The sequence below is a fragment of the Cebidichthys violaceus genome, unplaced genomic scaffold, assembly GCF_023349555.1.
Source record: "Cebidichthys violaceus isolate CVI_PGR_0920_01 unplaced genomic scaffold, fCebVio1.0.p SCAF_49, whole genome shotgun sequence".
Lineage (NCBI taxonomy): Eukaryota > Metazoa > Chordata > Actinopteri > Perciformes > Stichaeidae > Cebidichthys > Cebidichthys violaceus.
Genome location: NW_027176694.1, coordinates 77,501 through 102,923, shown reverse-complemented (window position 1 = coordinate 102,923; position 25,423 = coordinate 77,501). Strand labels below are relative to the sequence as shown.

Below are 25,423 nucleotides of genomic sequence, written 5' to 3'. Positions count from 1 at the left end.
TGTCAGTGTTGCTCCGAGCCTCATCAATCCCCGACATCTGTCTCAGTTCAACATGGACAACCCCATTCTCTCTCTCTCTCTCTCTCTCTCTCTCTCTCTCTCTCTCTCTCTCTCTCTCTCTCTCTCTCTCTCTCCATAATCTGCGTACCTCCCTCCCTCTCCAGTCTCTCTCTCCAGTCACACATGAAAGCCTGCCTGACTTATGCCTGTCAGAGGAACATCCTTCACCATGAGGACAAGAGCTGAGAGGAGAGAGAGAGAGAGAGAGAGGAGGCTCCCGGATAACACCAATGAACACACACACACACACACACACACACACACACACACACACAATGACACCCACCAGTTCCCACTGCATGGGCCAGAGCGGGTCATTGAAGATGAGGGACTGGTCACTCTTACTCTCCTCAGGCTGACTGTCAGATGCAGACTCTCTCCTCTGGGAACCTGCAAGCACACAGACCCATCATATGTGTGTGTGTGTGTGTGTGTGTGTGTGTGTGTGTGTGTGTGTGTGTGTGTGTGTGTGTGTGTGTGTGTGTATTTGTTTCTTGTTTTGAACTCTGACTTCAGGAAGTCCCTGGTCTCCAACCAATGGTGAAAGGCCTCCCAGATTCCCCATCTCTCCAGTGAGGTGGAATACTGTCGGAGGATTACCATATCATTAGCATCTCATTAACATCTCATTACTGCCGCACAGCTTGGCTCGCTGTCTGTTGATGTGCTATCAGCTCATCAAGGCCTGCACCTTCCTCTCCATACACTACATGCACATTCATTGCCACTCTCTCTCTCTCTCTCTCTCTCTCTCTCTCTCTCGCTTTCTCCACATTTTCACCCCGGCACAGCACTCCATCTTCGCTGCCATTCACCCTCTCTCTCTCTCTCACACACATGATGGATATGAATCAGCTTGTTTCATAATATACTGTATGAGTTGCGAAATTAATTAATATCGTACTAGTTGGGAATGGGAATCCCACATTTCGGAAATGTCTGCAATACAACATTGCACACAAACGTGCATGAATATATTTAAATTATTAGTAGTAATTAGGGGTGAAATGAAACATGTATTGATCCATTTGATTCGGTTTGCAACTTTCTGCGGTTCATGACTCAGGAATCAAGTAATTGCTTTCACATTAGCCTTCTACACTTTAATTGGGTCTAGGTCTTAGCATGTTTACGACATAAATTCTATGCATGGGTCCCCAGATGTATGACTCATATACAGAGTGATGTCAGTATGGCCGATACAAATCTCCGATATCTTTTAGATCCATTGAACCTCACGCAAGAACACTTTCGTATTCTCATATAAACTTTCCCTTACTGTTTTTCGTACGGTGGGCTAGTGTGTGTAAATGACCAGCGTGAACATGATGAATGGCCCCTGTGAGTAAATGAGCCTGCGTTCAAGAGAATTGTGAATTAACATAATTAACGCCCCAGTAATACCATATAAGGCTATGCGTCCTGCCCTATATTTAAGTCCTGCTTTCGGAGATCCTTAAAGGGAAAGTCTATCATTTTTTAACAGCAGAATTCAGGGAGCTGCTGTTAATGCCGTGTCACCTGAGGGTCAGACTGTCGCTGAAATAAAGAAGAAATGGTTCCATAAGAAAAACGTCTGCAACGGGAGGGGAGGTTTGAGATGTTCATACTTATATTGTAGATATTGTTTGTAATACAATAGACAATTTAAATTCATTTTGATATTGTAAGGTTTAATGAATGCATTTAGAATTATATTGGCCTATAATTTAATTTGCAGAGTCAAACAGGATAACAAATATTATTCTGAAGTTTAATTTACATAGGGATTTTAAACTCAAAATTGCTTGAAAGTAATGAAATAAGCAGTCCATTCATGGAAAAGCTTAGACTAAGATAGCAGCAGACTAATTGCACATGACTTAAGACCGAGAGAAAATTCAAAATAAGAGAAAATGAGTGAATGCCGCAACAAATTTGTTCGTACGAGCGGTTCTTTCATGGGGCCCATTGTCTTGGCGCACTATTGTTTGCAGTAAGTTACAGCAAAAAAGATCAAAGAACGGTGGAGGAGACAAAAACTATGTGCCGACTTTGTTTTAAAAAAACAACCTGGGTATGTCTCTGGACGCACAAACTATCAAACGTGCTAAACCATCTGCGACGACATCATCTGAGTGACTATATTGTCTGCTTGCTGCTGTAGGTCTAATGTTAAAGTCTTCACTGGTCCAAAATGATGTTTTAGTTAACAATCAGCCGCGGTCAAAAATAGCAGCAATATAAGGATTATATCCTGTCGAATGTTAAGTCACTTTCAAAAATATTGTGTTTATATTTAGAGACGACACGGGGCGATCCTAAAGATTGGTATTCAAAATGATCTACATCGGCCAAAACAAGAGCACGGATCCTTTCTTTATTTTGTCCACCTTGGCCTGCTAATGTTTCAGCGTTGCTCTCCTAGACGACAGCCTACAGTGTGAGAGCAACCAAAGATCTCGTTAGTTGACAATAATTGCGCGAGTGACTTGATGGCAGAACAAAATAAGACACGTCTGTTGTTGGGTCTGCAGTCCGCCAAAGATCTGGACACTCTGGAACACCACTGTGCAAGAGGTGGACTGAGTGTCTCTGTAGTTCCGACAACTCCAACAGAGTGAGACATCTTCCCAGCAGCTGATCGCGTCAGGGTCTCATTCTCCCGGTTAAACTTTCAATCATATATTTACAACTGAAGCCCATCAACTTAATAGTTTAGAATCTTGACCTGCAGTATTCATGAACAATAAGGAAGGTGTGCCAAAGTCCGGAGGCTACATCTGTCACATCAATGTCCATCAATGTATATATTTAGTCAATGTAAGTTCTCGATCAGACTCAGCAGATATCATATATTAAAGGACTTGGATCTGGATTGGGGCCAAAAAAACTTAATGCTCATTAAAAGAAATAACTATATTTATATATATATATATATATATATATATATATATATATATATATATATATATATATATATATATATACATATACACATATATAAACTGTAAACTTAGTGTGCGATAGAAAAGAATGTAGTGTTTTAACATTATTCCGAGACAGCTAACAAAGGAAGCAGGATGTTACGTTTTAAAGTAAAACATCAAACTGCCACAAAGGCATGAGAGGTAAAAGTTGTCTTTCCTGTTTAAAATGTACACTATTGACAGTAATGTCATCATCAGACATTAGTACAATGACTCTCATTGGCACAGGTCTAGCATTACCTGAGCACCAGGGACCTGTCGGTAATACTAAAGTACATACCTGCACAAAAGTGTGCATCTATAGGTCTCTTTATGGACATTTAAATGGATAGTTGAGGCTTGGTATTCAGTTAGTTAGTTAGTTAATCGCCCTTTTATCGATTTATTCTGAGCCTGTTTGTCAGACTAACTGAACAAACAATTAGAAACAGAAGCAACCGAAAGCAGTCTTTATACAACGACGCCACCAAGAGTTGTGCTACGACAAAATGTAACCCCACACATCCAGACACAACAGATTCAGAATAAGATGGACTGATGGGAGAGGAATGAGTGTCTTATTCCAGTACAAGGTATGGGAGACCATAATAATAATAATAATGATGATAATAACAAAAAGTAGCTCTTCCTTTGTAAATCCTACCAAGTATACAGCAATAACATGATAATATTAGAAATGCTCATACTAGCTGTTATCTGGTCAGAACATGATAATAGGAAAACAAATATTGCAGATTTTTTTCAAAGCAGCTGAAACAGCAGAATTTCTCAACAGCTCTTCTGGTTTGCCCTCCACTCTGTGTGTGTTTCTAACACTTTTATGTTAACAGTTTGTGATGTTACACTTGGCTGTAGCTATCCAGATCCTGTGAAAAGCAAAGTGTATTTACTACAAGTAACACAAATCAGTGAATACACGGGAATTTATTCACTTGATCTTCATTTTTGACACATATGTTCTTTCTCACTTGTCTCACTAAGGAATGGAATGGACGATGTAGTAACCCTAACCCATGCAAAGCAATGTCTTAATTCGCTGGTGTTGATGTCAATTGCACTTTTTGTAGGAATAAAACTGAATAACTAACTCATTTATTTTACAGCTACAACTTTACTGCAAGATTTTGGTCAGACTACAGTTGTCTCTTTCAACACAATTTATAGCATATTAAATATATATTAATATATTTGAAATATTTGTTTGTAAAAGAACACTTTTCCTTCTCACAATTTTACTCTCTACATCAAAACAAAAAAAGTGTAAACACAATTAAAACATTTTGAAGTCACTTAGAATCCGTTAGTGTTAGGGTTAGTTAGGGTTCATCCTTTAGTAAGATATGATTATACTTCTATTTATAGTTTTTAACACTTTGGTTTATGATGAAATGTAAATTTGTTTTTGATTAGTGAAGCTTTGGGGGGAAAAAAGATTTTTAAATTGTTGTGAAATTGTTTCATTATGTTGCCAGGCCACTGTCAATCAAATGATGTGAAAGCACACCCACACAGTCCAGGTGTAGCACATTTCTGAGCCGTAACTTTGTCATTTATGAATATTTAATGTTAGAGAGAAATTTTTAATGGGCTTTAATCAACTGAAGGTCAGCAAACGCATGACTTAAAGCTGGTATAAATAAAAATGAAATAAAAAAAAAACTTACTGTGAGTGGATATGAGGTCCAGTCCTGTCAAAGGAACCCGCTTGTCTCTATAATGAGTGTACTGCCTCTGCACCTGCTGAACCTGGAAATCACAGCACAGAAATGCATTACTTCGGTCAATCGCTACAATATTAAGACATTTAACTTTCAGTGTGCTGCATCCACCTCCCTTGGGGAAGTTAAGTGTCCACACCTGGGCTTATTCTCAGGTACTACAGCTCTAACAATCTTCAGCCATTTGTGAAGTCTTATTTCGGCTTCAAGTGGATTCACGAGGATAAAAGCAAAACAGTGAGAAGCGCAGAACAAATGACACATATCTGTTCTATTCGGCTTCATTCTACTCTAGAAGAGAGGGAGAATCCATAGCACAGGGGGAGGTGGCTATCTTTATGGAGGAGAGTGAAAGGTTTCCTCTTCATTAGTTCAAAGAGTACTCGCTCGCTCTGTCCTTTGCGGTCCCATTGTCCTGGGTTAAAAGCAACGAAAACACCCCCACCTCACCTACACCTCTGTCCTCTACAACGCGCACACACACACACACACACACACACACACACACACACACACACACACACTCTATTCCTTTCATAGGCCGCTGCTTGCAGCTTTGATCTGATAAGAGGCTGGTCCTTGTGAAGGTGGGCGCACTAAATCAAACAGCGGATCACGGACACACGCACACAAAACGCACACATATCAGTGTCAGGCCACTATTGTCCTCTTACACTTAAATCAGAGTGGAAGAGGTTGAAAATAAATACTACTGAGAGGCGGCTGCCGTCTTTTATGTCCTAAAAGCCTGCTTGCTTTATTCCCCCTTCATGTTCTTCAATTAGACTCAATTAACAAGAGCTGGTCTAAACTATCCAAGGAAGACGAGGAGGGGAAGGGGAAGGGGGGAGGGGGGGGGGGGGCTGTTAGAGCTGAGAGCGCTTCATGTGTGATATTAAACACAGAAGACCCCAGACAGGAAGTGGATGTGATGTGTACAGTTCTGCAAATGTAATTGTATTTGTGTTGACATTAGGTATATTGATTGAAGATGAAATTAAGCTAAAAAAATAATAATAATGAGCTCAGCGTAATATTTGGATTACATAGTGTACACATTTTAGGTGATGCCTAAAACAACAAGAGGACGAGATCTTTTTTTTCCGATTGGTATAAAAAAATCAAAATGCGTGCAGATTCAAATAGGAACAAGTTCCTGTTTCAGTGTCAAGTGCACAATAATGCCTCTAGCACGCTGGATATTACAGGTGTGTTGCTTTAGCAAAGCTATTCTTCAAATGTCTCAACAGAAAGAGAAGGTTGGAAAAGGGTTAGCACCACTGGACTCAGCTGAACATACTGTGGACTGACAAATCACAGTTTAAACCGATTCACACGAACCACTCAGTAGACTGCAGAGGCCTAAAAGATACATGGCTACCCAAAATATCAAGAGGCTAATTGCAATGATCGAGAGTCACTTACGCTTTTCTGGACTGGAAAACAAAATCAAAATTGAAGGCTATTTGAGGGAATAAATGTCCAAAACGATTTAAAATGTAAATAATTAATGTGGTGTCTAAACTGTTTTTATCTCTGTTAAAATAGTCATTATTTAAGGAAAGAATGAACTTTTGAACAGTAGTGTTCCTTCACAGTATAGAACTGTTTATATACACCGTAGCACCACACAGAAAAAACTAAAACGCTTAAAGCAAAAACCTAAAATCAACTTAATATCTGCACATATAATACACTAAATAAATATCATAATGCTGACACAGACACCATCAGTGACATCATCCAACCAGTACAGCTCAGTGAGACCTTATCATTGGCATACAATGTTCAGTTTCAATGCACATGCGCTTTAAAAGTTTAAATATGTAATATTTGTAAAGAAACTCGTAGTTATAATATTAATTCATATTATCCAAGTGTGAAATATGTTTACATGTTTTCATCAAACGTGGTTTTTTTTTTAATATAAATTCCACACACCATGCATTGGTGGGCTTGGGTCACAGTTGCTGTCCATGCAGGTATCCAAACTGAACGGAAATTCAATATATTAAAAGGTGCGTGTTCTGACAAAGATTCAATTATGTCATTCGTGTTTCACCCAGACGCTAGTGCATTCCAGACTTGTAGTCTGCAGTGCTTTGTTTATCCTGTCATTTTGTCTGCAAAAATGCATCATTGCAGCTATTAAGCTTTTCCTAATTTCTTTGTTTTCCCACAATGTACGTCTACTAATGCTGCCCAGAAACTGTTGGGAAAACACTCCTTTCTATAACAAAACACAAATTGCACAATGCAAAATATTAAACTGCATTTGTTTGTAATTTATATACAACAAAACTAAGACACGCCCATGCACGCAGATTATAAGGATGTGGCTGCATATATGTGTGTGTGTGTGTGTGTGTGTGTGTGTGTGTGTGTGTGTGTGTGTGCGTGCACCACAACTACCTTGTAAAACCCCTCCAGCCCCTCCTCTGGAGGAGCAGCCAGGACACGGTGATCAATACACATGATAGGGAGCTAATCGCTCTCTGTCAAACCAGGCCCTGCCAGCTACTAATGGCACACACTCACTGGGGAATGTCTGTGTGTGCCTGTGTGTGTGTGTGCCTGTGTGTGTGTGTGTGTGCGTGTGTGCCTGTGTGTGTGTGTGTGTGTGTGCCTGTGTGTGTGTGTGTGTAGGCATGGGCCTTAATGGCAGATTGAGACTCTTTAGGGAGTGTTGCTCAAGGTTAGACTCAGGGGACGAGGGGCAATTGACCACACTGTCTGTGACACTGACCCCTCCACTGTCAGCGCATTCATCATCTAGCTGTGACATATAGGCAGCACACACACACACACACACACACACACACACACACATTCATACAGATACACACAGAGATAAAGTACAGATAAAACCACACAAACACAATGACATCACCAAACAGAACTTCTTTCAATGGCTGCCCAACACAAACAAAGTAAACCGGCGCAACTTCAGCATCAAACGCAAAAGAAGCTGACATTTCTCCTTTCAAAATAAAAGCTTGACTGAGAGAACAAGGTTTGCGATCAGTGAAATATAGACAAAGGTAGGACCGTAAAAAAAAGAAATAAACTTGAATTGGAAAAAAAATGTTTTCCAGCAGCGAGGAAGAAAAGAGCCGTGGAACATGATTGAACGGCTGAGGTAGAACTGACAGAGGCACAATGTGAATGTGTGGAGGTGGAGGAGAAGAAAGACAGTAAGATGGAGGGAGTAAAAGTGTGTGTGTGTTCACAGATATAACTCTATAGAACAGAATTGATTGATTGAGGAAGGTGGAGAGGAAACACAGAGAAAGGTGTGGGTCTAGAAAAGAGAGAGTGTGTGTGTGTGTGTGTGTGTGTGTGTGTGTGTGTGTGTGTGTGTGTGTGTGTGTGTGTGTGCGCGCACATAATACTCCCATGTCTCTATATGAATGAGTGGATGCGGTGGATGGCAGGCAGCTGCAGCCGTGTGATACGAGCAGAGCTGCACAGATATCAGCGCTGACATTTTGGGCTTCGCTACCCACCCACGGCCCCCTGGGAAAGTGACGGCGATGGCAGCGGCCTCTTGCGCCGCCGCCCCGCACCCCCGACACACCCCCACCCCCTCCCTCCGCCTGTCAATCACAACGCTAGGCCTCCTGAGGCTTGGTCCGGCCCCGGCCTGCCCCTTGCTGGACCCATGATGCCACGCAGCAGTGAACGCATCACATGACCAACCAGCACCCAGACCCTGATGCACCGCTGATCCCCATCTGGACCTCAAACCCCGCCCCCCCAACATTCCCCACCCCACCCATCTACTCTCTGCCTCTTCATTCATCTCTCATCTATAGCTGCCAGGCTGATATCCCCGACCAGAGAGAGAGAGAGAGAGAGAGAGAGAGAGAGAGAGAGAAAAAAAAAAAGACAGAGGAGGTGGGGTAGTGTGTGTGTGCCACCGACTACAAGATGAACAGTGAAACCAACACAGAGGCACGTAAAAAGGAATGTGTGGGCTCCACAGTAGTGAGCAATAGCATACATGGAGAGAGAGGACAAAGATTAGAGGGAGATACACTTTGGCCCCTCCTCTAGCCTTCTCTTAGGAAACCTCTAGGCCTTGTCTCCCTCCTCCTCCGCCTCCCCCTCCCTCCTTCTCCCTTCTCCCCTCCCCCCACCAACCCGCCCGCCTGCCCGCCCGCCCCCGGGCCCTCTGGTGTGTTGCTCACTCCATTGTGTCAGCCTTCAGAAGTGCTCAGTTTGAGTGGCAGGCCGTCACAGATCAGTTCCCTGCTAAAGCGGCCCGGCAGGCCGGGGTGACGGGCCAGGAAGGGATCTAAGTGGGGTTTATCAGCGCTTCTTAACGCCTCTCCGGCTCCCTGACACAAAAGAGAGGGGGTATTAAACATCTAAAGCAAACCAAAAAGCGTGAAAGCTCCTTATAGGGCCGCGGGATTGCGGATGTGACTGGAGTCTTTAAAAAAAAAAAAAAGAAATGGCTAAAGAAAAAGAAAAAAAAAACACAACAAAAAAAAGAGAATGAAAAATAAGCAGAGGAAAAGCACACAAATGCTTCAGCAGTGAGAATTCATTGAGGGAAATGTATTTTCTCTCCTGTGTGGAGAGAAGGGTGAGAGAGAGAGAGAGAGAGAGAGAGACACCATCTGTAAAACTAGCTTAATAATGCTTTGTAGCTCACCACCTGTTTTCTTTGTGAGGCTGAATGTATATGACAATCTAGTATATTGCATTTAAAATTGAACATTAAAAGTAGGTACATTGAAAGTACCCAAGTATAACCAAAATCTAGGCAAGTCAACGGCGATACGAAGACAATAAAGCTCCAGTGAGTAATTTTAGTCTCAGAGGGGTTGAATCTGCTTCTCTGTACCGAACGTTCAAACACACACAAAGCGCTTTCAGGACCGATCATCAAACAGTGAACAAAAGAACAGGTGTTCAAAAACCAAGTTAGACAAACAAGGGTGATCAATAATAAAAGGGACCTGCACACAATTAACTCAGAGTTAAACAAGGCTTCCAAACGCTGCAAACCTAGCAAAGCAGTGTGAACACACTAAATATAGTGAGGCTAGTCCGTTAGCTAATTGGACAATGCGACAACTCGGCTTAAGATCATTAACAAACCAAAAAAAAACGTACTCGAAGCAAAGTAATATGATGAATCTCTCCGTTTAGTAGATCAGGACAAAGTAAGGAGGGTCAGAAGTGACGTCACGAATGGGGGACAGGTCTGACCTGTAGTTTGCCACCGATGTGAGACACCTGGGAGACGAGACATAAGAGCCTTTTCGATTGCCATAGGACAAAGCAAAAGAGCAACCAATAACATCAACTCTGGCTGATGTTTGGCTGCTTCACTTTCAGGCTCCTGGTACTCCTCCCTACTATGACAAGTCAAAATGTCTTTAAAATAATGTGGACCTTTGCTGTCCTGTAGGGGGACATAGCGTGGGTGATGCAGACCCCGGTCTGATGGCAACATGCAAGTCAACCCTACTCTCCTGAGGTCAGGGAAACAGAACACTTGCAACCTGGTTCATCCTGACGGGCTTTAGTCCATGCATGCACTTTTTTTTTTTTACAATACGTGAGTGACTAAGGCTGCATCCCTTGTTCACTTAGTCAATATTCCCTTTGTAACAGACACTCAAAGCTTCCTCTACGCTGGGCAGTAAAGTGGGATATTATGATCCATCCCCATATTGCTATATAATGGACAAGTGGTGTGTCGCTTGATGGTAATTTCTTTATAATATGCAATGCATTGTGGGAAAAGGAAGCTGTGAATATGACATAAGTGCTACTTGTTTTGTGAAGGTGTAGTGTCGGTTTGTTGACCCGACCTTGATGTCTTCTTCAGCGTCTCCTTACATAACTTTGTTCCATTGTCTCCGACTTCTCTCACTGCTGAGAGCCTCGTCGCTGCTAGAGCAACAGTAAGGCAGCGTAGACTAGCTAGACAGACGTTACGACAAAGAGAACACAACAAAAAAAAAAAAAAACGGGACCAATTGTCTGCATGTGTGTATTGAGTGTGTAGCGCACCAGCAGGGACCAATGAGTGTATGTCAGGAGCTGGCAGGGGGTTCGTATCCGAGACATTTTGTAAAAGGTCAGTGTAGAGTTCAGTCCGAGATGTGTCTGTGTGTTTGAGAATGAAACCGCACGAGGTACGATAGTTAGGACAGTTAGGGAGAGGGTCAATGAGGGGGAGGTGGAGCCTGAAGTAAACAAGGTACGGGCGGAGAGACGGAGGGGTGTTATTATCTCCTGTCACACTGCAGCCGTGTGTGTGTGTGTGTGTGTGTGTGTGTGTATGCGTTACCTGTCTGGCGGTCGCCCGTGTGGATCTATTCCTGTATGCATGTCTTATGATCATGTTTGAGTGCGTGTCGGGGGCTTTGTGTCTGTTTAAGTCAAAATGTATGTGAGCTGTGTGTGAATGTGCATCTGGCGCCTTGTGGCTTTATCCGTGTGTCGCCTCCGAGCCTTCGCGTGTTTGTGTGGAGCTGTGTTTTTTTTTTGTTGTTTTTTTTCACAGCCTTGCAAATTGTGTCATTAGCAGGGCAATTAATACAATAGCTGATTGTTGCTTTGCTGACGGAGGGCTGAATCGACCGGGATTACATGGTGGCAAAACCTCCTCCTCCTCTGAGAAACCACCATGGACCTCCACTTGTGTGTGTGTGTGTGTGTGTGTGTGTGTGTGTGTGTGTGTGTGTGTGTGTGTGTGTGTGTGTGTGTGTGTCTGTGTGTAGTACTCATGTTGCTGGGAGATAAATCTGTTTACACAGTCACGTTGTGGGAACTCGCCTTTCTTTTGGGGGACAAAATGCAAGTCCCCATAATGTAAATCCTTACATTTTAGGGTGAAGGCTTGGTTTAAGGTTAGTTTAATGCTGGGTTTAGGTTAGGATTAGGCATGTAGCAAAATGTAAGTCAATGTGATGTCCTCTGAAGTGATGGAAACACCAACTGCGTCTGTTCCAGCTCTCCACATATGAGCCTCGGAGCCTCATTCCTATGGACCGCTCTAACTCAGCCAGCGTCTGATATGAGCTACAGCAGCTGTTGCAGCTGTTGCAGATTGCACTGATTCATGAAGGGTGCTCCTTTTTCCTCTGTTATGGAACACAGTCATATTTATGAGTTCAACTGAAACGTTTTACTTATACGTTCTCGGGTCGTCATGGAACTGTAGATGTTGGAAGCTTCGCATCATTTTTGCGACGTTTCAACGATAAACTTCGTCTGCTGATGACGACTGTGCAAAGCAGACGAAAGCTCTGGAACAGGCGAGTAAGTGGACCTTGAGTGGAAACTATGGGGGACAATCTCGCAAAACAGACGCCCTTGTCTTTTGGATACATGTTTCATAAGCAAGCTGATATGTCATTACAAAGCCATACACAGTGCAGCCAGTTTGGACAGAGCAAAGGCTGTACAGTACTTGCATTTATTAAGTCTGTAAAGTATGTGTGTGTGTGTGTGTGTGTGTGTGTGTGTGTGTGTGTGTGTGTGTGTGTGTGTGTTTCATGCTGTTTGTGGGATAAACATTCTGTGAAGCTGGCCTATAGTCTACGGTGAGGACAAGATGGAGGTGTCTTTTGAACAATCACCAATACACATGTTGTATTATATCCTTATATAAGTTAAGAAACATTACAGTAAATGTTACTTTATTTTTATTGAGGCATGTTATTGTTAGGGATGGGCATTTTCTTTTTGATTTTGGATTATTGCAGAAAAAAAAGCTGATGTTAGGCTGATAAACAAGCTACACCACGGCCACATGAACGAGAGTCTACACAACATGGCTGTAAAGGTGGACCGGTCACATGTTAGCAACAGACTTTTTTTTTAAGACACAAAAAAAGAAGTATCTACGGACGTATTTTCATCAATGTGTTCTCCTAAAATCTCTTTAGTTTGTGTTAACCGCAGGTCATATTTCAGGCATCTAACCAAACTCCCCCTCCAGCTTTAAGGAGTCACTCTGAACTGCTTGTCTGTAGGACAGCAGTCTGAATGAAATGGCAGGTGACGGTTATGACTCGGTGGTAAAGTGCTGTCCACGAGTCCGTAGTAAGAGCTGCCTTTTCAGCACCTTACAGATCGGCCCTCAATTTAACCTCCCTTTCATTATTCTTTTCATCTTCTCCATTCTCGTAGTTGTTGTTGTTGTCCGCCTCGTTGCTAGCGTGCACTTCACTCTCAGCAAATACCATCAGCTCTCTGAAGCCTTCTCCTTCCACAAAGCTTGACCGGAGAATAATCTCCAATCACCATTTTCATGAAGAGCTTTTTAACTTTTTCTGCCCCGGTGGTGTCACAGCGGGGCACGCTAACACTGCTGGCAAACGAGATGATGAGAGATGGCCTGAGATCCAAGTACTCATGCCCATCTCGAATTACTGTATTGTTGTAGTACATGGTTTACTGTATTTTAAAGTTCATTTTAACAGCAAATCTGCTTCAAAAAAATACAGAAGAATTTCCAGTCAGGAAAGAAAATGTTTGACTCTCTCTTCCTTCCTCCTGCGGTTGTTAAATAAAAACATTGTTTCTTTCATGTTTACAAGAGAATGCAAAAATCACAGTCAGGAAAAGATTCCTGACGTTTCGTGACGGCTTCAGAGGACGCCACCTGGACGTCTCTCCGGAAGTTCCAAAGACATGATTTCAACATTATTCTTGCCAGTTGGGAAAGTTTAAACAAACGCACTTATTTTAAATCAAAAACTTCACAGAGACCGATGACAACAAACAGCATTCAGTTTAATTCCACTACATCTAACACGTGGAAACACCATCTTCTCATGCTTTTGCAAACCTCCATTTGGAACAACTACACTTCCGTTAAAGAGTAGCACACTTAACACCTTGTGGTATGTAACCGTGTGACTTTAACTAGCTCTGTTTTCACCTCAGTAGGCAGTTTGAACTAACATTAACTCCGTCTCGACGTTACGGCTCACTAAACTTTGCACGCTGCAGTAATTAGCGAGCTGTGTGATGTTGCCCACCTGCCGTGAGAAGCACAGTACAGTGACGCAGAGTGGAAAGCGGCACGCAGCTCAGTATAGACGGAGGCCCGGTCAGAGGTGGGTGGATTATAGCTGAGGCTTTGGCAGCAGGCCAGCTACTGTAGCCAACGCACAGTAATTATGTTTGGCAACACATAACCCACCATAAATATATCTTCCATATACCCATCATAATATTGACTGTTTTCGAGCGAAAAAAAAAAAAAACGAACAAAAAAACACGACGGCGTTAATTAAAAAGGTTTCCTATTGGTTTTAAGTTAGCCGCTAAGAGAACATAGCCGACGCACTGACTTCAATGCATGGCCTCTAAGGATGCAACCGCGCCTTGTTAGGAGACGCAATGGCTAAGTATGCAATTGTTCATTATCCCAAAACATTATTTGTGCAATCCATTCAATTTAAGACTCATTACGAAATGTGTGACATTTTGGGCGTGCAAATTCATTTTCACCTAAAGTTCCGATGGTAGAAAAGTAATTAAAGTTACAGTTTAATGAAATCATGAACCATACATGGAGTCACTGGAGATTGTGCATAAATTACTTCAATTAATCACACGCACACTGATTCAGATGATAACTCTGAATCAGAAAGTTGGGAATATTCACTCTTCTTTTATTCGCTGTCCATTTCTTCCTCTCGCTGGTGTGTTCTGGTGCATGCAGGCGTGTCTTTCCGTGCGTTTCAATGTGCTGCTGCATTGTGCGTTTTTTGTCTGTGTGTGTTTGTGTGTCTGTGTGTGTGTGTGTGTGTGTGTGTGTGTGTGTGTGTGTGTGTGTGTGTGTGTGTGTCACTGAAGGAGCAGCGTGCTGCGGAGAGGGCCAGAGGTCCGGTGCACCCCGGAGAACGGACGGGGCCAAAGCTGCATCCCTGACCCGTCTTCCCGTCCCTCCTCCCTCACCCTGTGCTGTCACGGGATGTCTCCGTGGGTGACGGTTTCCCTGGCAACAAAAGCCCCGTGAGCAGGCTGCATTGTGCGCTCCGAGGGTGATGCAGAACGGCTTGTTGAAGGTGGCGAGGGAAGGGGGGGGGGGGGGATATAAAGTGATATTGGGTGGAACAGGCACACAAGCTACACGATCAAGGTAAACAACTTTTAGCCATTACTCACCACATGGCTCTGGGTTTTTTTTGTGGGTTTTTTTTTTTTTTTTTTTTCATCCTTCGCGCTAATCAACACTAGACCCTGATTAAAACAGCAACGCCAGCCAAATGAACTTCCATTTGCATATACATGCTGTGTAAAATCAGAACTGATGCCAGAGTGTGAATTCACCTTGACGTGGCCGTGTTAAATGTATCAAACAGTCACGTCTAAGTAGCTGAACGCTCTGATTTGCTGTAGTTACAAATCCATTTCCCGCTGTGTTACACAGACAGTGCGAGTCAGGCCAAGAAAAAAAAAAAAAAAAAAACAACCTCAGAGCGGCTTCTTTTGGGAAACCTGCAGCTTGGATGCCACCTCTAGACCCTAAAGTACGACGGGGGTTTTATTTAGCTATAATAATAGCTGTTTATTGAATGGAGAAGTTGAGATACTTACCCCTACTGCTGTAGAAAGTCTGCTCTCAAAGGTGGCTCTGTCAGGGCGCCCCCTGCTGTCTCTGAGGGTGTACACGTCCTCCAGGCTGCCAACCTGTCGGCATAGAAACACGTGTTGTGGTCAGGACGTAAAAAAAAACCATTGAATGGTTTACAGAACACAAGATTTGCTTGGTTGAGCACCTTTTATTCAAGAATTTGTGAAAATATTGTGCCCTCATAAACTCAGATGCGTGGAAAATCATAAAAGGGTTTTCATCATTACTGAGAGACCAATACGCGTTCAGTGCGAGGGTCGAAACCCATAACGCATTCAGCCTTAATCACCCACATGACCCTTCGCACAACATGATATCAGCGTATCCCCTCCGGCCATCTGTCTTGTGTGGGTTTTCCTGCAAGAGGTGGGCCGAAATCAAATAGCACACAGTTTATCTAACCTTATCCTGGGCTTTTCATTTCCAAGCCTTATAAACCGAAATCGTATTGACCGCCTGGGAGAGTTAGAACTAACTAAGTGAAATCTACTCGGCGGCAATTGTGTGCAAGGCGCACGTTGTGTGTGCGCGCGTGTTAGTGTGTGCGCGGCTTGCTGATTCTATCTCCCTTCACATTCATTCTCTCTATTCTCTGTCCCTGAGGTGCATCAGGGCTGAGACTGCAGAGTAAATTGTCCCAAATTGAGTTCCTTCTTGCCGGCAGATACAGGCCACATCCCGACCGTTTAGATCGAGAGAGGGAGAGAGAGAGAAGGAGAGAGAGAAAACAATCACAGCACACATCACCCGCTTGAAAATTTTCTCTCTAATTTCTCTCTTTGCCTTTCTTTTCCGCCGGCCCTCCCCGTCTCTCCCCCTCCGTTGATTTCCCCGCTGCCTCTCTTTCTTCTCTCGGTGCATTATTCTTCTGCTTTTCCCTCTTTATATATCACTCTCTGTGTGTCTTCCCTCGTCTTTGTCTGCTAAGATAGGTTTACATCAGTCTTTCCTTGCTCAGCTTGGCTTTTTCCTTCCTTTGATGATTCTCTGCCCTCCTGCTTGTTCTTCTTCCTCCGTCTTATTCTATCCTTTCTCCCTCGATCCCCTTTCCGCATCACTCCCACCAACAGAACTGCTCTTCCTTGCCCGTGTCCTTTTCTCACCCGCGTTTCCATCCCTCGTTTGCTCTCTCATCCCTCCCTCCGTGGCGGGCTGTACCCGGTGACATGGTACCCATCAGCGCGGACCTCCCGGGTGGGGGAGTCTCGCTCTGACAATAATCGCACAGTAAGTTTATAACGCTGGCAGCCCAGCTGAGCTGAGCTGAACTGAGCACACACGCGTCTCCCCTGACGCCGGCACACTCCATTTAACTCAGCAGGGGAGCTGCAGGCTGGCTGGGGCAGGGATGAAGCCCGTGACAGGGACCGGGGACGCCATTGGGTTTTTGGGATGCGGGGGGGGGGGGGGGTGATGGAGGGCTGGTGATGGAGCAGTGACTGGAGACGAATATGGAAATGGGAAGAGGAAGGGTGGCTGGAGCTGAAACTGTTGCCGCAGGGGATGATGAGGGGGTAGACTTTAGGTTTTGGACTTTTGGGTTTGGGCTGGAAGTGTTGTTTTTAAAGAAGCTCATGTCACCATCTGCATGACATGATAACTCCTCTCTACTACAAAATTGCTAGCTTTTTAGGGTGTTGTTTTTATTTTTAACGGCAGCAGGATCACAGAAACCACGAATCAACTGGAGTCCTAAGGGTTCAAGGCTTTATAAAACCAAGATCGCCCGTGGGTGCCGTCACTGGAAAAAAACAAATTCCCTCATGGAATCAGTTAAAGGGACACTTTAATATCTATTTTCTATTACTTCCCATCATTCTCACAGTTGTAGAGGGAAAAAAAGGATCTTAGCACTCTTGATATTTGGATGGGTTTAGGTGTAAGCGCTTACTGGAATTTGCTAAAATGATAAGGCTGACACCGTATGTGTATTTGTCACAAACGTTCGGTTGAGTATGCAACATCCTTTTGGTGCGTTCTGTGACCCAAACAGCTGTTTATGTCTACTACTCCTACAACAGAAATTCTGGAGCGCGAGCGTGATAGTCAGCCTAGCCCGATTAGCAGGAGTCATCAAGCTCAATGGACAACTGTCTAGCAGCCTCCTACTGCAGATTCAGTTCACTGCAAGGGAATTTCATTTGCAATGGCTACAGCATTGGGAATAAATACATTTGAACTCAATAGCATTATGTCTCTTTAGAAGCAAGATCTTCCTGATCCTGTGGCTGTCAAGCGGATAGTTTCTCTCTCTCTCTCTCTCTCTCTCTCTCTCTCTCTCTCTCTCTCTCTCTCTCTCTCTCTCTCTCTCTCTCTCTCTCTTACACAAACAGAGCATAGTTATATTATCGTATCGGTGAATCCCTAAATGTCCCCGAATGTTCGTGTCTCAAAATTGGCCATGCCAGTCCTTTTCTTAAAGACACAGGTGCGTGCCAGCTTCAGCTCCCAGCCTTAGACTCATGTACAGTTCTAGTTAAAGCGGCTTGCTGGCTGTAGAGGTTTTGTTTAGCCAAGATAATAGCTATTTAAGTGACGGTAAATGGACTGCAATTATATAGCGCTTTCATCTTAAGCTCTTTACAATACTCATTCACATTCACGCACTGAGGGCAGTGGGCAACCATGCAAGGCAAAGGACGTGGACAGAATGAGACGCCAACCCTGCGATTAGTGGACGACCCGCTCCACCTGCTGAGCCACGGCAGCATCTCGTCTCCTGCCTTTGACTGCACTTTAGTCTCCAGATCTCACGCTCAGTATTCCCTCTGTAGAAAGTTTTTAAATTGCTGTTCAGTCCTTCTTTCGCAATTTTCTAGAGGTGTAAATCTAGAGGCAAATATCTCAAAACAAATACAACCAAAACTATTCGGCTAGACAGCTCAGTGAGACAATCTGTTGTTTGTAATTTGCGTGAACCGACCCTTTACAACTGTGAAAGCAGTCAGTGCTTCTCTGTCCAGAGAAACAGAGAAGCACTGACTGCTAAATGTGTCACTTTGACAACTTGACATTATTGACACTGGATGTGCAAAACGCACACACATGTACACACCGTCGAACTACAGCTGTACATGAAAATTAGTGAGCAATTTCCATCCCCAAAAAAGCACAAACACACACACACACACACACACACACACACACACACACACTTGTGCCCTGCCAGAGCAGGTTCACAGCAAAACAATATGAGGCCAATCAGGGGACCGTTGGTATGGCTCTCCCTCTGCTAATGAAGGCACTTTGAAAAGGTAATCTAATTCACCAGCAGCAATTAAGGCTGGGAGCGCCTTGTCACTATCAATTATCCGCTCCTTCACTCATGTTCTCCGGTGTGGACGCCGGGCCTGCCTGACACACAGCACTGTCGGACAAATCAACCCCATCAGCCAGCCAGTCACTGAGAACACTAATCATGAGAGTTTTCAAACACACACACACACACACACACACACACACACACACACACACACACACACACACACACACAGAGTATGCTTGAGTCATTGCACGATGAACTAAGCAAGCTTGACGTGAATTGGGACGTCCGAGCTGTCTGCAGTCAGAGGTAGATCTATTGCATAGCGGATCCATAAACAGTGTAGATAATGGATCTTAGAGACTGCTACTGTAGGGGGCATGACTGATGTCAACATCCATCAAACATCGGTTATTTATCGAAACACCTCGCTACAGTGAAGCGTTCCGTGTTTTAGATCGCCTGAATCCTGTCCGAGAATATTAGGGCCCTGACATGAAACTCTGCACAGACTCAAGACCACTAAGTTGTGTTTTATGTGGACGTTTATCGTGCTGCCGTTGAGCCAACTGTAAGACAGATCACCTGAGTGGCACCTCCATCTGGTTTCCAACGCATTCATGAAAACAATGGCAGCAGATTATGTCATATAAGACATGTCGAATGTGGCAACCGGTTATGGGAAATCATATGTGTGTGTGTGTGTGTGTGTGTGTGTGTGTGTGTGTGTGTGTGTGTGTGTGTGTGTGATTTGTTAAAAATTTAATAAAAACTGAGGAAAATTCAACATAATTTGTATGTGTGTGTGTATATATATATATATATATATATATATATATATATATATATCCAAAGCAAAGACTAATCCGTTTGTGTTCGTCCTAATGCGGAACTTTGTTACAAAGTGTATTTAAATGGGATAAATAGCGCCTCAGACTAAACTCCCACCTGTTACTGGTTTGTTATTGGCTGAAATGCAACGATCCAAGTTCTGAGGAACATAAACTACTTGAAAGTCCTTCTGAGTTCTTTTCTAAAGCCAGACGTGGATATTGAATCTGTGACACTGATATGGTGCACATGGAGACACGGCACCTTGGCCTATCGCCCTCTTCTCGGGTTGAGGACAACACCTCAATTCAACTAGACCTTCAGACTCCAGACAGAGATATAAGCTGACAGACAGGACTATTGAAAATGCTCTTCTCAGGGTCCTGATTGCTTAACTGAATCTCTCCAACGAATGACCTCAGTCCAAGGCGCTGGTGAAGAGGGGATTAGCATAACGGCACCGCTGCTGTAAGGAGAGTGCTGCACAGCTTTCAGAGGATGATACGTGGGCTCCACCATGTTGCTGCGGCAAATCAAAAATCCTGGGTGCTGACAGATGTTAACGACACATGAATATCAACTTACTGCCATCTGAAATGTAAATTCAATCGGAGATTGTCGCGTTTAAGTGTCATTTCCCAAGTATTAATACACCGTCGTTAACAACTCTTGTATGTTCAAGCACTCATTTGGCTATTGTCTCGATTGAGAAATCTTGTGGAAAATAGTTTTGTGTATATTAAGGAGACAGTATGATTCGAGAATGGAGAAAACTTTGGGGATTAAATAAAAAGACTAGATCATCAAATTAAACGCACTCTCACATGAGCAGTGGTAGCGTAAAGCTTAATGAAGAAAAGAAAACATTAGCAGAAAGAAAAGGTCTCCCGGGATGCAATATATGGACCCCAGTGTTACCACAAGAGGAAATCCAAACTAGAATTCAGAGTATTTTGTTTGTCCTATGCAGATAGAAAACTTAAGATTTTTTTTTTATGGATTCCTGTGTAACCGAAAGAAGACCAACATGGTTTGCTTCCCAGTGGGAGGACTTGTATATTGAATCTATTGACATCAAGCACGTTCGCAGAGGTTTATTTGAGTTCATGTGCGGGACGAACTGTGAAAGCAGCTGTACAAAACAAATCGATTCTCACCCGACATCACCTCCCGTCCTCGGTTCAAACGATCGCAAAGACGGCGAGCTAAGCACCATCGTGCGTCTCTTTCCAGCTCAAATGTGATAGGAAACAACCATGTCGGTCGTCTTTATTTGTAATGCAGATAAACAATAAAGCTGATTGCATTAACATAATGTACGAGTCACATTTATGTGTAATTATAATCTAACCTGCATGTTTTAGGGATTGTAGGTGGGAAGCCACAGACATGGGGAGAACATGCACACAGCAGCCGGTGTATTAAAACACAGGACATTCTTGCTGTAAGGCCACACTGCTAGCCGTTAGCTGAACTGTAAACTGGACTCACAGGATGAGAACCATGACATGCTCTCACTTCAGATGAGGTACTAAGATGTATGCACAAAAAGTCTGCGTGGACTTCCTGAACTTCCTTTAAAAACAACTGAAAGGTAGTCTCATGCACTATGCTGCGCAGTACATTATGATAAGGAAACTGCAGATCTGGCTACTACTGCTGAGAGGAACCGCTGATAAATAAAAAAAATAAATAAAAAAAAGAGCTCCCAGAAGGAGTAAATATTGGACTTAAGAATGTTGGACCCCCGACAAAAATCACTTGCAATTATGCAAGTTGGAAGTCAGAGCGAAGACAAAGAAGAAGAATAGATTTATCAATTAAAGAGCAGAATTTGAATTATCCCACAGTGGCTTTTTTTTTATTTTTGTTTTAGCGTCTACTTAATGTGCAGCCTCAGGAACAAGAAGAGCAACAGTAAAAGAAAAATAACTGGGGCACACTGTACGCCTGAGTTGTAGTCAAGACCACCGAAACCGAGATAATGAAAGAGTCTTAAGTCTTGATTTGGGAAAAAGAAATCTGTCATGAAACTGGATTGAATAATCATTGAGGCAAGCGTCTGATGTTCATTTAACTGTAAAAGCTCATCACAGGAGTCTATTGATGGAAGTGCTTGCCAAATGATTTTATAGTGCAATTCCCCCTTTATGTCAGGAAGCATTTTTGTTATGTGCAGTCAATGCGTCAGTAATTTCTCTAAAATAAGTTTAGTTATTCCACATTTTTCCTTCACCAGTTTGTTATTGATTCCTAACGATGAGAAATGGCTTTGGTCCCTCTTCAAGTGTCGAATCAGATTATCATACTGCACAGAGTATGATTGAAAGACCCAAGCGTCAAAAACAAGTCACTTGAAGGAAGAAGCAGATTTAAGGCACCGTGAGCCACACCTGTTCAATAAGAGCGGCAGGTATTGTGATCTAAGCGTTTTATCTTTTGTTCCTTAATGTCTGGTTTTTTTTAACATTTTGTATATTTGTGTCCTTTTATTTCCTGTTAAGTTCTTTTTTTTTTTGTTTGCTAAAAGACATTAAAATCGTGACTTGATATGAAGTGTTGTGATGATTTATGAGAATTGTTTGAAGCTCCTTTTACCTTTTTAAAATCATCTTTGCTGAAGGCCAATCTGCCAACATCAGCACTAAAAGTCTGATGCATTTAGACACACCGGTTCATCTCGGGGCTTTTTTTTTTAAGTAAACAATTAATGTTTTACTTCATATGATACCAGAATTAATGCTAAATGCCGATCACAAGTTAGCAGAGCCGAAAACTGATTACGCTGCTAACTTCTTACCATACTTCAATGTACAATATCAAAAGGGAACGCTAACTGCGCTGCAGCGAATGTTAGCAACTAGCTGGTGAACACAGCGGAGCATCGAGCAGCTTAAGAGCCAGAAGAGGAGAGGGAATAGTGGAATAATAACACCATTCAAGATAAATGCTAATTCTGCTTAACAACAACTTCATAAGATCATTATGTCAGGTGTTCCGTTCAATGGTTGTTTTGCTTCCAAAGAAATACATAAAAAATAAATCAAATCTGTTTTTATGTCATTTTCACATACATGTTTTTGGACATATGCACATACATTTTCCCACTTGTCATTATACCAGCTATTTGTCTGTCACCTTCCATGCCCACCCACTGATACAACGTATTATAAATTCCATTATTCATTTATTTCTGATAGTCTATAACTTAATTGTTATTCTAGTTGTATATATTTTTTCTTTCTCCTTCCTACTATTCATTGAAGCAGCATGGTTAAAATGGGAAATGTGTCAAATCTGAGAAACACAAGGACCAAACACTTGTGACCAAACGGATTACAGCGCCTCCCTGTTGTTGTACATTATTGTGTGCGTGTCGAATATGTCCGTTCCACACAACTTGAGACCTCGCCCCGTTTTTTGCCACGTAATATTCTTTTGTTGTGTGAAAGTGTTCATTACAATAACACCATTTTGAAAAGGAAAAAAAAAAAAAAACATATTTATGTGCGAATTAAACCCCTGGTGTGTAGAGGCCTAAAGCCTGATATGTAGTCCAGCATCTGATCATCAGTTCAGTAGAGTTGGACTCGGTCTCAGTAGTCTCAGGGCTGAAGCATCCACAGGACGCATGCCCCCGCTGCTGCTGACGGCCTCCGACAGCCACACAGAAAGAGGAGAGAGCAGCGGAGATGGAGGGAGGGAGGGAGGTTGGGAGGGATGGAAGGGAAGAGCATGAAGGATAAACAAAAACAAACACAGACATCAAGAGTCATTGAAGCAGTGTGAGAGAGCCACGTGAGGCAGCCCACCCTATGGAGAAAACAGCAGCTGCTGTGTATACTAACAGCCCTACAGGAGCTGTGGCCTCCACAGCCCCAAACACGGAGAAGCAGAAAGGAGGGATGGGAGGAGGGCCGGGTGATGGAGGGGGATGCTAGGGGCTAAATGGGGTGAGCAGTTAAGCCTTGTTGGTTACAGTATTGGCAGGAAATGCAGGCGATGAGAGGAGGGGCGGGGGGAGGGGTTCTACAGTCCACCTTAAAGTGACAAATACATATAGTTAAGAATTCCACTTTATCACAACTCCATCACACCTAGGCACTTGTACATTACCAAGGTAATCATAGGTTACCTATTCGGGCAATGCGCTCGTTGCATTAACAGGCTTACTGCAGTCCACTCCACCTACGAAGTTATTAAATTCAAAGTCCAAGTCGCTACAGGCCTGCTACACTAATTTCTGTCCTTCACGAGTCCCGCTCAGTTAAGAGCTGAGCAACCAAAATGAAACCGTTACGAAAGTTACACAGGTTTGGACTGGATTCAGTGTCGTTTTTTTTTAAAAAACTTTCTCAGCTTCGTACGAAATGGAAAAACTGACAAACATGTCATGAAGTTCATTCACAAAGCTTACAATAAAACAACAACCTCACAAAATCGGGTTTACTGTCACTCTCTAAGCTCTTTTTATAAACCCGCGCCAAAGAAAGGCTGGTAGTAAAATCCCACAGTAAAGCTATACAACGTGCAATTTTACAATATTTCATATCACCTTTAACAGTATTGCGTGTGATCGTGTTTGTGTGCTTCTACCGCCAATCGCTGCTCTTGTCCACCATCTTCCTTTATCTTCTTTATCTCGCTCTCTTTCCCTATCTCTCTCTCCATTTCAATATTGAAGAGAGTTTTATTAAGGGCTAGACTCGGGTGTGCTGAGGCGCTCTCAGTAATTTTCCTACAAAGTGCTTTAATCCATCACACGGCCAACATGTGGCCTTTGCAGCCATACATCATCTCAGCCCGGGGAGAGAGAGGAAGGGAAAGAGAGGGAGTGGTAGTGTAATTTCTGCGCTCCTCCTCCTCCTCACCCCCTTCTCCTTCTTCTTCTTCTTCTTCTCCTCCTCCTCTACCGTCATCTCCTGCCAGAGTTTCCCACCTGGGAGGGAAACCACATCTCCTCCACATATTCCTCCGTCAAGTCCTCTCTCCTTTTACAAATGAGAGTGAGGCATGAGCGAGGATGGAGCGAGGGGAGGGGGGTCAGTAAGCAAAGCGAGAGAGAGAGAGAGAGAGAGAGAGAGAGAGAGAGAGAGAGAGAGAGAGAGAGAGAGAGAAAATGAAAGAGATGGAGATAGCCGTGAGTGAATGAGTGTGTGATGGAGAGAGAAAGAGATAAGGAAAATGGAGAAAAGCTTACTGGAATGAATTAAAATTGGGGACAAAAGCGGGTGAGAGGAAGTCAGACTGCGAGTGTGTGTGTGTGTGTGTGTGTGTGTGTGTGTGTGTGTGTGTGTGTGTGTGTGTGTGTGTGTGCTATACGCGCAAGGTGTGTGCATGTGTACTTGCATGAGGAAATCGAAATAGGGAGGGAAGGAGTGGAGATGGGGGAGAGACAAAATAAATAAATAAAAGTGCTGCATTTCCCAGCATGCAGCTGGTGCAGCGTTGCCCTCTGCGTTGCCCCCGGCCCACACCTGCCTTCCATTTCGCTCTCTCCGCCCTGCTCGCGCCGAGGAGCAGCGGTGAACTCTGGGCCCCCTGACTAATGGAATGGGCCCTCTCCTCCAACCATTAGAGGATTGGTGTCCCCTCTCCGCGCCCCTGGGTGCCCCAAGGTACAGAAAAGGGAGAGGAAGGGGCACATTGGCCTTTTTTGCCAGATACACGTACACACACACACACACACACACACACACACACACACATGGCCGTAACATAACAGCCTGGAGTAATCCAGCCGGAGTAAGGCTTGACATAGCTTAGCATCTGACTGAGGCCATTTCTGAGGGGGGTTATTAGAAATTCTGAATTGGGTGCAGCGCGACAAGGTTTCAGAAAAAAAAAAAGCTTTCTGAATGTGTGCGACGGCTGATCGCGAAGCATTTGTGGGATTTCATTTAGACGGTAAATCCAGTGCTCTACCTCAATTACATCTGCTTTACTCAGATGGAAAACACACCTCGTG

General features: G+C 43.4%; 1 protein-coding gene across 1 annotated transcript in view; it reads right to left on the bottom strand.

Annotated features, from left to right (window-relative positions):
• LOC137887202 (proprotein convertase subtilisin/kexin type 4-like) overlaps positions 1–25,423 on the bottom strand; it is a 160,102-nt gene that overhangs the window by 125,130 nt on the left and 9,549 nt on the right. Inside the window, 3 exon segments of the mRNA XM_068730015.1 lie at positions 347–450; positions 4,694–4,775; positions 15,326–15,418. Coding sequence (XP_068586116.1) covers positions 347–450; positions 4,694–4,775; positions 15,326–15,418 — 279 coding nt within the window.